Source organism: Etheostoma cragini, chromosome 19 (genome assembly GCF_013103735.1).
Source record: "Etheostoma cragini isolate CJK2018 chromosome 19, CSU_Ecrag_1.0, whole genome shotgun sequence".
Lineage (NCBI taxonomy): Eukaryota > Metazoa > Chordata > Actinopteri > Perciformes > Percidae > Etheostoma > Etheostoma cragini.
In genome coordinates this window covers 10,925,590-10,936,747 of record NC_048425.1, presented here as the reverse complement: position 1 = coordinate 10,936,747, position 11,158 = coordinate 10,925,590, and the positions used below count along the sequence as shown (strand labels likewise).

The window sequence follows — 11,158 nt, the reverse complement described above, 5'->3', positions numbered from 1 at the left end:
ACACACACACACACACACACACACACACACACACACACACACACACACACACAGACACCTTCCTCCTTTGATGTGGCAGTAAAAGCATGCAGACACACGTGGCCCTTTGGAAGGAGATGGGAGGTAATGTGAAGGATGGAGGCAGACGGAGAAGATGCTGAGAGAAAGAGAGGATGAGAAAAAAGAGAAAGTAAAGGAAGACAAGAGAGGAGTGGAGAAGTAGAGTTGGGGAAAAAATTGTTTAGAGGTAAGGAAGGTTATCTCTAGTTTCCTTTGGAAAATCCCCAAACGAACCGCGAGAGTCTGGCAGTCAAGGTGAGAAGCAGAGGACATCCCCCTCTCTCTCCCTCCCTCTCTGCTTCTTCCCCCTTGTGCACCCGGCTGCACCCTCTCCAGCTGTTCTCATTACAGTGTGCGTGCGTGTCTGCATTTTCACCTCCACTTATTTGTATGCGTGTGAGTTAGTGCCAGAGTTCAGACCAAAGATTTGCGACGAGACAAACCCGCTTTAGAACGTCGGAGGGAAAAGTTGCAGCGGACGGAACCGGCCCGTCTCAGCTCTGACTCAGCTGTTCAAGTTTCAGAGGCTGGCTTTAGAACGTATGGGAAGCCTCCTGTTTCAACAGCCAATAGAGTAGTCAGCCTGGAAAGTCAGCTAGAATAAAAATTAACCTCGGGAATCACTGGTCTGAACTGGGCTGTTGGGGTTGGGCATCATTTTGATTAGAACAATTCAGATTCACATTTAAAAGTAGGAGTTAAAACAGGTCACATGCTTATTTCACAGAAAAGAGAAACATTTTATTTTGATTCAAAATTACGTATTTTTTTTTTTTCTCAACCTAAAATAGAAGGCCACACTGTTGACCACTGCTCAATAGCTGTAACACAACAAGCGCCTGAAGGAAGCCACAACGGAAAAAAAAAATACAAACATAGTTTTTTTATATTTGGAAACAATGATCGGATTCAAAAACCCAAAACGGTTCCAATAAAAAAACTCAAAATTCCTAATCCTAGTCAGAGGGTTGTGCATGAGTCTTAGCTTATTTGTCCTTTTGTGCAGTCAGAGTTCATCATCTATGTGTGTTTGGGATGTTTGTTTTTCTTCTCTTGCTTGCTTGTGTATGTGTGTGTGCAAGATGCCATTTAGAGTGTGTGTCAGAGTTCTGGTCGAGCTCCAGCGCTCCTCAGGGCGTCCCTGTAAATGCCAGAATGTTGGCACAGATGAGGACCCCTCTCCGTCTGAACTGCTAAAAAACTTTGTTCTCTCCTCTGCCGGTCAGCAACTCGTAGACACTCACAAGAGTTCACGAGAGCGCCGAGAGGCCGAGAGGTGGAACTCGGACAGAGAAAACCTTTCAAGCCAGCAGTTAGGTTGCTGTAAGGTCGTTGCTGTGAGTCATGATGAAGTAAGTTGTACTTCTATGTCGTGATGTACAGTATGTCTTCAGTTTAATTCATAAAGGTGCTAGATGAGACTCTGAGACCCCACAATACTGCACCAAGTGCAACCTGCACAATTGGTCTATTTACATTTGATCATTCTGTTTAAGCAGTTGCACATTTTTGTATTCTTAATTTGTATATAATCAAATAGTTGTTCTTTCATTTTATCCTATTATTATTTCATGTATGTATGTATGTATGTATGTATGTATGTATGTATGTATGTATGTATGTATGTATGTATGTATGTATGTATGTATGTATGTATCCTAGTATTTCAATTATATTCTGTGCTATGCAACTGATTTCATTGCTGCAACACTGTAATTTCCCATTTTATTGGGATCAATAAATATCTATCTATCTATCTATCCATCTAAACAAGTCTAAAATTTGGCTTTTTGAAACCTTCAGAAACCCTTAACATGATCTCTTAGAGAATAACTCACAATCCAAGGCTTTTCAAAGTAAGATGAGTGATTAAAGACATTTTTGCTTATCTCTAGAATCATCTTGAATTTTTTTATATTTAATCCAGCATCAGTATTTACTTAACTGCTACGTGCTTATTTCACAAACAAATTATATAATAGGCAAACTCTCTAATATGGCTGTACACAAAACAACCACCAATACTTCAAAACTCCCAACATGGTCATACACATAACAGCTATATTGAAGGTATATTTTTTTTCTGATGCTCCTAATCTGTTATTATTCTGCTTGGTCTCACAGAATAGCGAGTAGTATGAAAGCCCCAAAATCCACGTAGTGAGGTTGGTTGGGGTGGGGGATGGGTCAAACAACACGAGACTTTCACCCCGGAGACAGGGGATTGTGTCCTGCGTGTCACGTTTGACACCGTCCTGTCGTTGTCTTGCTTCCTGTTATTGTTTTCCTGAACCCAACTGTCCCGTTCTTCTTTTCCTAAACCGTCTCCTTGTTGTCCCTTGTGTCATTGTAACCTTTTACTTAACTTAAGGAGCCATGTTCATTTCACGGAAGAATTCCGGTGGCCCATCACAGAATTTTTGGCGATTCCGTGAAACTGTCATTGATTTTGAATTAAGGGTCCGTTTGTTTTTTACGGAATTCCTTGAGATCGGGTTATTATTACCAAAAAGCCCCACATTTCAGATATGATCAGCTCTGTTCTTTACATCAAACTCTAAATCAACTTAGTTATATGTATATGTACATGTAGTATATATTGACTTCTAAAATATAAATCTTTTAAAATGAGCCTGCTATGAACTACAATTGTTGTTGGCCCTTCTTGTCGATGTTTTGCAGCATGCTATCCCACAGTAATGCAGCCCACTCGCACCCAACCAGAGTAGGGACGACACATCCCTTTTATGAAGCATTTGCTAACAGCACTGCTTACAAGTTGTTGTGCAAGTCAGTCAGACAAATGTTGCTTTTCAGATGGAGTGGCTGATGATCTGTGTGCAGATGTTTTTCTAACACTGACTATAGGTTATCCACCCGAGATAACAAAGCTGGCTTGGAAAGGGAAGGTTTTTTTTGTAATGTAGACTGAGTTTTCTTCCTTTAGTGCTGATTGATGGTTTCTACTAGGACATGGCCTTGACTGATTTTCCCCATTCTGTTACATTTCTGATTCAATTCTATATCAATTAGAGTAGGGGAATTTCACTTATAATACCAATTTTGCTTGGATATAAAAAAGATTCTCAGAGAACCCATGCTGTAAATTGCCCAAACAAGAAGACACATATTTTTTTATAATGCACCAGGTTCATGTTTATAGAGGATAGACCCCTAAACGATGTAATGTGTGACTGTAATTCCCTGTAGGGGATTCCAACAGCGGGACGTCCAACAGTCTGCAGCTGACTGCGTTCACTTGAAACTGGTAGCCTAAGTCACGCGGTGCATTCAAAGTTATTGTGCATAAATTAACTCATGATAATTACTCCTGTCCTTAGACAATTATTTTGCAAGCTCCTGTGGTGCTTCCTCAGCCTGTTTGTCCTCAATTAAAGTTGTTTTTCCCTGCTCATTTGCTCAGATAATAATCAGCGTTGCTGCTAAACAAGCTTGTGTAAGCCTAACCTTGCTCTGTGTGCGTTTAGTGCTGATTCTTATCCTTCTGACAAGAGTTGCATCTGCAGGTAAATATTTCATTATTCACTACACAGGGACAGCAAAATGCCCCACTTTATTTCATGGTTATCCTCAGCCAAAATCCTGTATTCCCACTGCTCCATAGTCTTTCCAAAAGCTTCATGATTAAACAGAAATATTGCACTGCTGTTGACTCATCTCAGATTGTCACATGTCCTCAATGCATAGTTCTAATACAGAAATGATTTACATATAATTACGTCATACAGAAACTCTCTTCTCGGGGCCATTGAAGGGGTTTTCCAGTGCCGTGTCACAAACTACCAAACCCCACTGAATCAACTTTTCGGATGAAAGAAAACAGCTTTCAGTTTGTCATCAGTGTTTTTTACAATCTGAGCCATCCCTGAAAAATATATTTTAATGTCGGTTTCTTTGTTTATATTAGATTGTGAGATGAAGAGACAGGAGGGACAGGACAGAGACAGCTGGACTGGAGATGGGATCTGACAGACGGCCGCTCGACTCATTTGTTGTGAAGCAAACTTGACCTGTTGGCTTTTATCATGACATGACCCTCACCCCCCCGCAACCAAGAAATACAAATGCTTGTACAAACTTTTAAAGTTTTTATGAAATTATCATAAATTAAATTAAAAACCAAGACAAAATATTATTTTTCAACATGTTTTTGGCTTGCTCATAATCTTATTTTTTTTTATATTACTTTTTGAAAAAGTAAAATGTCCTTACATTTGGGGAAGGGTGCATCATCGGTTTGTGTTGGACTTGAAACACAAAGATGAGACTTGGACTTGGGACTTGTTGGTCTTGACAATGTATCTTTCTGTCTTGAATTGAGACACGGCTGAGGACTCCATAACACAAAGTTTGTCCAACGCTTATCAGCCTATCTATCCGGTCCATCGTGAACATTGCCGCTGGCCTGCAAAATCCCATTTTGCTCCAATACAGGCCATCCATCCTCCCAGCATGCATTTGGTGACCGGTACAACCGTGACAGGAAAGCCAGTATTGATCCGTTGTAGTTGCTGACACATGTAACTGCAAACATCATTTACAGAGAGCCGTGAAAATGCAACACATCTCATGCGTTTCCCTTGTCATGTTCAGTGGGCACACATACAGGCCAAGTCGTATGTGGGCTCCATCGACGCAGTAAAATACATTTGTCCTCCGGGATGCTGTCGGTAAGTGCCTGCAACTGAAAGCCGCGGGATTAACCTGTGGTTTGCCCGATTGCGGCGTGTAAATCGCTTTTAAGTTCTTCACACGCGGTTGCGGCGCCGCATCGTGAGTCCAAGCAAAGCCTAAGCCAGTATTTTTTTTTGTGGACTAATGCCTATTGACTTTTCACATTGCCACCAGTCCATCCGTCACTGTGTGTGTGTGTGCGTGTGTGTGTGTGTGTGTGTGTGTGCGTCATCTGGCGCCGGGTGGCCTCCCACTGATGTAAGAGGGATCCGTCATGTCTCTCTGTCACAACAGCAGACATGCATGAGTGGATGTACATACACAAACACACACAACAACACACACACACACACACACACACACACACACACACAATCTTCTTGCCTCCTCCAGAAGGATCTGTGTGTTTTTTTAGAGGATTTCATTTAGTAGATTTAGTGTCAAGAAGTGTTTGCTTATGGGTTTTTTTTTTACTGGCCCTATCTGATTAGTGAGTGTGTGTCCGTTTCTGTTTTCCTGAGTGGATTTTTGTTTTTTAAATGTCTCTATGTCCATGTTCTCATTGTCTCTTTCTTTCTATAAGTAAGTTAAAAACAGCTTTCAGGCCCTGGGCTTGTACAAGACAATGATATCATACTGCATTTTTTGTTTATATCCGTCCGCATCCTATTTCGTTGAATGCAACATGATGGGACGTTTCAGCAAAATAGAACTCACATGGAGTTTGGTGCATAAACAGGAGCACAGAAAGAAATCCTGGTGTAGAGTTGTAGCTGCTCTGGGACCTCGAGTGGTTTTAGCGTGCTAAAAGGGTCCCTTTGGGGAGAGCTGAGTATTATGGAGTGGCAAGTAGACACCAAGTTAATTTTGTGTATCAACAGCAGCATGAGCAGTGACGGGAGCGCCAGACTGCCTGTGTGTTTGGAGCAGCCCCTGCTGGACACAGGAGGAACCGCAGCGGTGAGAATTCAGTCCGGCTTGTCTTTCAGATGAGGGCAATTAGAGTTTTTGGACTCAGTTAACTGTAGTGGAAGACGTATCCTTTGCTAAAGTACTTTTACACATAAAAGTCCTGCATTGAAAATGATACCTAATTATAAGTATGTAAGTATCATTAGAAAATGTACTTCAAGTATTAAAAGTAAAAGTACACAATGCAGAAAAATCCTCGCATTTTAGAAACTGGAAACAATCCAAACAGTGTTAAGGGTGTAAGGGTTAATCATTTCAGCTGCACGTGTAGGCCTGTGTTTTGTTGGGTAGTTTCATTTATGATAAAACATATTTTATAAACTACCCTTGTTTTGTGTGCAACAGTTATAATTTGTAAAGGAACTAGTCATTAAAGCTGTCAGATGAATGAATGCTGTTTTTATTCAGTGGAGCTCTGTACCTTGTTAGTTGTAAGTGAAGAGGTGTAAGGAAGCCCTGTTCTCAGTTTGTGATCGAGAGGAGGTGATTAAATCAGCCTGAAGTGGAGTCAGGAGTAAACGCTCTGCAGACAGATGTGCGTCCGACGCCTGTGTGTCTGCTCTGTGTGAATAATGGCTCTCTATAAACGACTGCTTAATAGTGTGTTATCCTATTAAGCTGCAGCGCTGATGGCATCCCGAGTGTGTGTTTGTGACTAAGTATATGTGGTTGGCCTCGGGCCAGGACAAAAGTGGAGATGGACTGATTGAATTGAAATACATTTTGATATATGATGGTTACTGGGAAATACTTTGTGTTAGCTGCAATGTGAGACAGGTGCGTCATTGGGGGACAAATAGGTCACAAGTTGCAAAGAAAGTCCCGCACACTGTCTTACTTGCGAAAAATACATAAGGTGAAATAGTATGCAACGTGTGTGTGTGTGTGTGTGTGTGTGTGTGTGTGTGTGTGTGTGTGAAATGTATATATTTACAAATGCCAGGTGAAAAGAAAGTATAGTGATGATTTGCACAAAAAATTGATGCAATGAAGTCCCTGCATGCTTGCAGTGGTGAGTGTGTGTTCATGCATGCAAGCTGCACATTCCAGGGGATTCTATCTGTATAGCACCATGCTAAGCATGACACCCAGTTAAATTACATGAAATATGAAAGGTATGTTTTACAAGGGCAAATGATAAATTAATGATTCTTTGAAAACAAAACAGATTTGTGCTCATGTTTGTTGCTTGCCTTTTTATGTTTAGCATTTAAGACTTAAACATGGGTTTGAAAAGCATTAAAATGTGCATTACTATTACGTCAAACATCTTTTCTCAGCCAACAGGGCAACAAGTGTGAGTTGTGTTACTTGATTGTAGTTTAATGAGAGCGAATCTGCTCAACCTCCGTGTGGGAAGTGTTCTGTATTTGTTTGTTTGCTGTCAACACTGTAGACACCTGAGAGGAGATGAGGACACAGCTCGGCTAAAGAAAAGTAGGTGACAAGTGCCTTCAGCCTTGATTTAAAACAACGAGTTGCAGCAGACCTACAGATTTCTGGGAGTTAAGTCCACATATGTGGTGCAAAATCTTTTTTTAATTTGCATCTAGAAACCAAAAATATACCATGTTAAATAGAGCCTGACAAATAAAGGATTTTGAAGGCCAATACAAACATGTAGTTATTTGAAAATACAGTATGCCAATATATCAGTTGTGTGTGTGTGTGTGTGTGTGTGTGTGTGTGTGTGTGTGTGTGTGTGTGTGTGTGTGTGTGTGTGTGAAAAAATCCAGAACAGACAAACAGATTTCCCTAACATTAGTTATTTGTAGTTATTTGAGTACTCACTAAGATAATATGATAACAATTTGTTTAATTCCCTCAACAGAGGAACATGAAAACATATTAAAGTTCTGATAAATAAAAAAAAAAAAATATACAAACTTGAACTTAAATTCCTTCGAACAAAAACACATTAACAAAATACAAAATCGGTGTTGCCAACAGGGACGTTGTAGAGCGTCCTCTGGTGGACAAACTATGCAACACCAACACCAACACCAACAATTTTTGTTTTTTAATGTTAATCTATCAGAATCATTTATTTGTTATTATAAATGATTCTGATGAATGAATATAAAAAAGGTTGCCGACACCAATAGATTTGGAAATGCCTAACATTGCGTTCTAGTAGTTAAATAATAATCAGAAAGGGGTTTATTGCCAGTGGGGCATACATAAACAAACATACTGAACATTTGTATGAAATAAACAAATACACAAACAAGTAAACAAAGTAGATTTAAATCAGTTCAGTTTCTTATCCAATTTTTCTTTGAAATGCAAAGCAGAAAAGTCTTATTAAATAAAGATTCTCACGTAAAGTACAAGCACCTCAAAATTGTACTGAAGCCCTTGAGTGGACGTACTTAGATACTTTCCACAGCTGCTCCACTGGTCGTGCCAATGTGACCTTTTTTTTCTCGGCTGGAAACACACACACACACACACACACACACACACACACACACACACACACACACACACACACACGTGACCTTTGCCATATATTAACTGTTCCAGTTGGAAACCGTGGAAATGTCCTTCCAAAAGGTTTGTAGAAATGCGTGCCTGTGTGTGCTGGTGATGGGGCTTAACAAAGCAGGCTTTATCCTTTAAAGTACCCCCCCCAACCACCCTCTCAATTCATACACTCACTCACACACACTCATCCAAACACACAGGGTGCAGAGAAGATGAGATGCGACACACTGCAGTGCAAACACGGTTAATGATAGCGATCTGATTACACCTTCCCGGAGACTCCAGACCTTTGGATTTCTCTCTGTGCTATTAGAGCTAAGTTAATGGCTGGGTGAGGAAATCAACGGCTGCCTAAGTGAATGGATGTGTAATTAAAGAATGGGCAAACCAGTCGATGTAATTAGCTTGTTTATGTGGGGTACAATGGATATACTGTAGGCAGACGTTAGGGCCCTGCGGTGGCAGACAAGTGGCGAGAGAAGACGGAGAGCATGGGAAGGGTGAATGAGAGAGAGAGAGCAAAAGCAAACTCCTTATTCAGGCGTTTTCCGTCACATCAAGGCTCCAAATCAATCCTGCAGATTGGTTTGTTCCTCAACAAGGTTACCAAATGACGACGGGATGGGGGGAATGAAGTGGAGAAGGAAAGGAGGAATATGAGATAGAGACGGAATATGTGAGAGCGGTAACGAGAGGGAGATAGAGGAAGGCTGGTGTTGACGTACTAATGCAGTTGTGTGGGTTTGGGTGTGGGTGTGGGTGTGGGTGTGGGTGTGGGTGGGTGTGTTTTGAAGGCCAACAGTTAAACCACAGTGGGTTGAAGGATCCGGGCGATTGTTTTTTGTTACAGGTAAACCGAAATTGGCTGAGTTATGGCATCCCATCTCACAAACCGCTTGGCAAACAGGCGTGTGCACATGCTGGGATATGTGTGTGTGTGTGTGTTTGTGTATGTGTGTGTGTGTGTGCAGTTTGTTAATGCAGCCACAGCTGCTTCTGTAACCCTTTCACAAGGAAATGTGGAGCCCATTTCCTCCCATTTGCAGCTAAGTCCAGTGGAATTGCAGAGTAAATATAGAAATAATAGAACAAATAAAAAAATTAAAAAAGTGTTATTCTTGTTATCTGACCTGATGTGTGTGCATCTGTCTTTTTCTCTCTGTGTGTGTCTTTCAGGAACACTTCACGCCCGAGTGTAAGTTTAAGGAGAGTGTGTTTGAGAACTACTACGTCACCTACTCCTCCATCCTGTACAGACAGACCCAGTCGGGCCGGGCGTGGTACATCGGCATCAACCGAGATGGACAGGTCATGAAAGGGAACCGTGTCAAGAAGACAAAGGGAGCAGCGCACTTCCTGCCCAAACTCATTGAAGGTACTACAGATTAGTAAATACTGTGCACGCTGTTCCGGAGTCAGGGACAGGGGAGTGTTTAGGGTGTCTGAGAGCTCTTAAAAGTCTTACAAAGTCTAAAAGTTTAGGCCTAAACAAGTCTTAACAAGAACAAGTGTTCTACGTCTTCAATCATTTTTAACAGGTCAAAATTTTCCTACATCCATGCAACGCTACCTCTAATGCTTCTGCATCGCTTTTTAATCTTTGTTTTTTTTCATTCCATGATGTTCTAGTTTTCTTTTGCTAGTCCAAATATAATTTGCTGAATATTTACCGACTATTAATAATACATTTTCTTTAAAGGCGCCTTTCTCGGCACTCAAGGACGCCGTATTATTATTACTCCGTTTAGTTTTTATTCAATTTCCATAAATGTGTTTAGTAATTTTGTGCATTTCATTGTATTTTTATGTTGGGATACAGGTTCTCATATTTCATTCATAATGGTCTTCAAAAGTCTTAAATTTGACTTCGTGAAACCTGCAGAAACCGTGGTGTTGTCACCATACTTCAAGAACTTAGAGATTGATTTTGGATGATCAATCAAGTATTAATTATCATTGTGTTGTGGAAATTGAAAATATTCTATATACTTTAGAAGGCTGACAGAACAGTCCAATGTGCAGGATTAAAGTGAGTGGACCTTGAGCTGTAACTTTAGGCATTTTTAGGCATTTTTACTACTTTTTACTACATTTTTACTGCCCTTTAGAAGGCATTTTTACTAAACTTTAGATGACCCCGCCATTGTTAAAGACTAAATGAACTATGTGCGCACCCTTCTCCCTCCCCAGTGGCCATGTACCGGGAGCCTTCTCTACACGACGTTGCTGAGCAGAGTCCGCCCAGAAAAACGCCCAAGACCTCCAGTGAGTCGCCCGTGCTCCAGAACGGCAAGAAGGACCCTAAATCCAAAACCAAAACAACGTCCTAGCGCTCAGAGACGCGGGTGGGGAGGAGAGGACGCGGCGGACACCAGAACACGGTTTTAGGGCTACCCCATACCGGCGACACTGACCCCCTTGAGAACTATGCGTACCACAATGCAGTGGTGTACAGTTGGAGGGAAAAAAAAGGAGCAGATCCCACCCACTCACACACACACCAGCCCATCCACCTTCTTATTATATTGTGATTATCAAAGCCTGGCATATAAAAGCAATAACTCCACAAAGAGGCCATCAGTCGCCTAGCAAAGAATAGCATGTCAGCGCAGCGTGTTTAACCTGCTGGAAAGGATATCCCACACACACCCTCCAGCCATCTTCAGCGACATCCTTCCAGCCGACCAAATGTCCTAGCAAAAGTCTTCCTGGTTTTATCACCAACGGGTGCAACGGTCAAATCGGTCCCGCTGCAGCGCACACTTAACAAATGGGATGGGTTTTCGTTTGCCCACAGGGCTCCGTGCTAATGTTAGCCGCACACAAAGCCATGCTAATGGGAGGCTGTCACAGAGACCCTTGCAGACTTTTTGTGCTGCAGCCATCTGCTCAGTCCACATCTTCTGTGTGTCAGCGACTTTGTGTGATGGCCTAGATACTTGTC

At 41.5% G+C, this 11,158-nt stretch overlaps 1 protein-coding gene across 1 annotated transcript in view; it reads left to right on the top strand.

Moving 5' to 3' along the window:
- fgf11a (fibroblast growth factor 11a) overlaps positions 1–11,158 on the top strand; it is a 100,823-nt gene that overhangs the window by 83,300 nt on the left and 6,365 nt on the right. Inside the window, exons 4-5 of the mRNA XM_034856872.1 lie at positions 9,391–9,589; positions 10,405–11,155. Of these exons, the coding sequence (XP_034712763.1) occupies positions 9,391–9,589; positions 10,405–10,544 (339 nt within the window). The 3' untranslated portion in view covers positions 10,545–11,155. The remainder of the gene's footprint in view (positions 1–9,390; positions 9,590–10,404; positions 11,156–11,158) is intronic.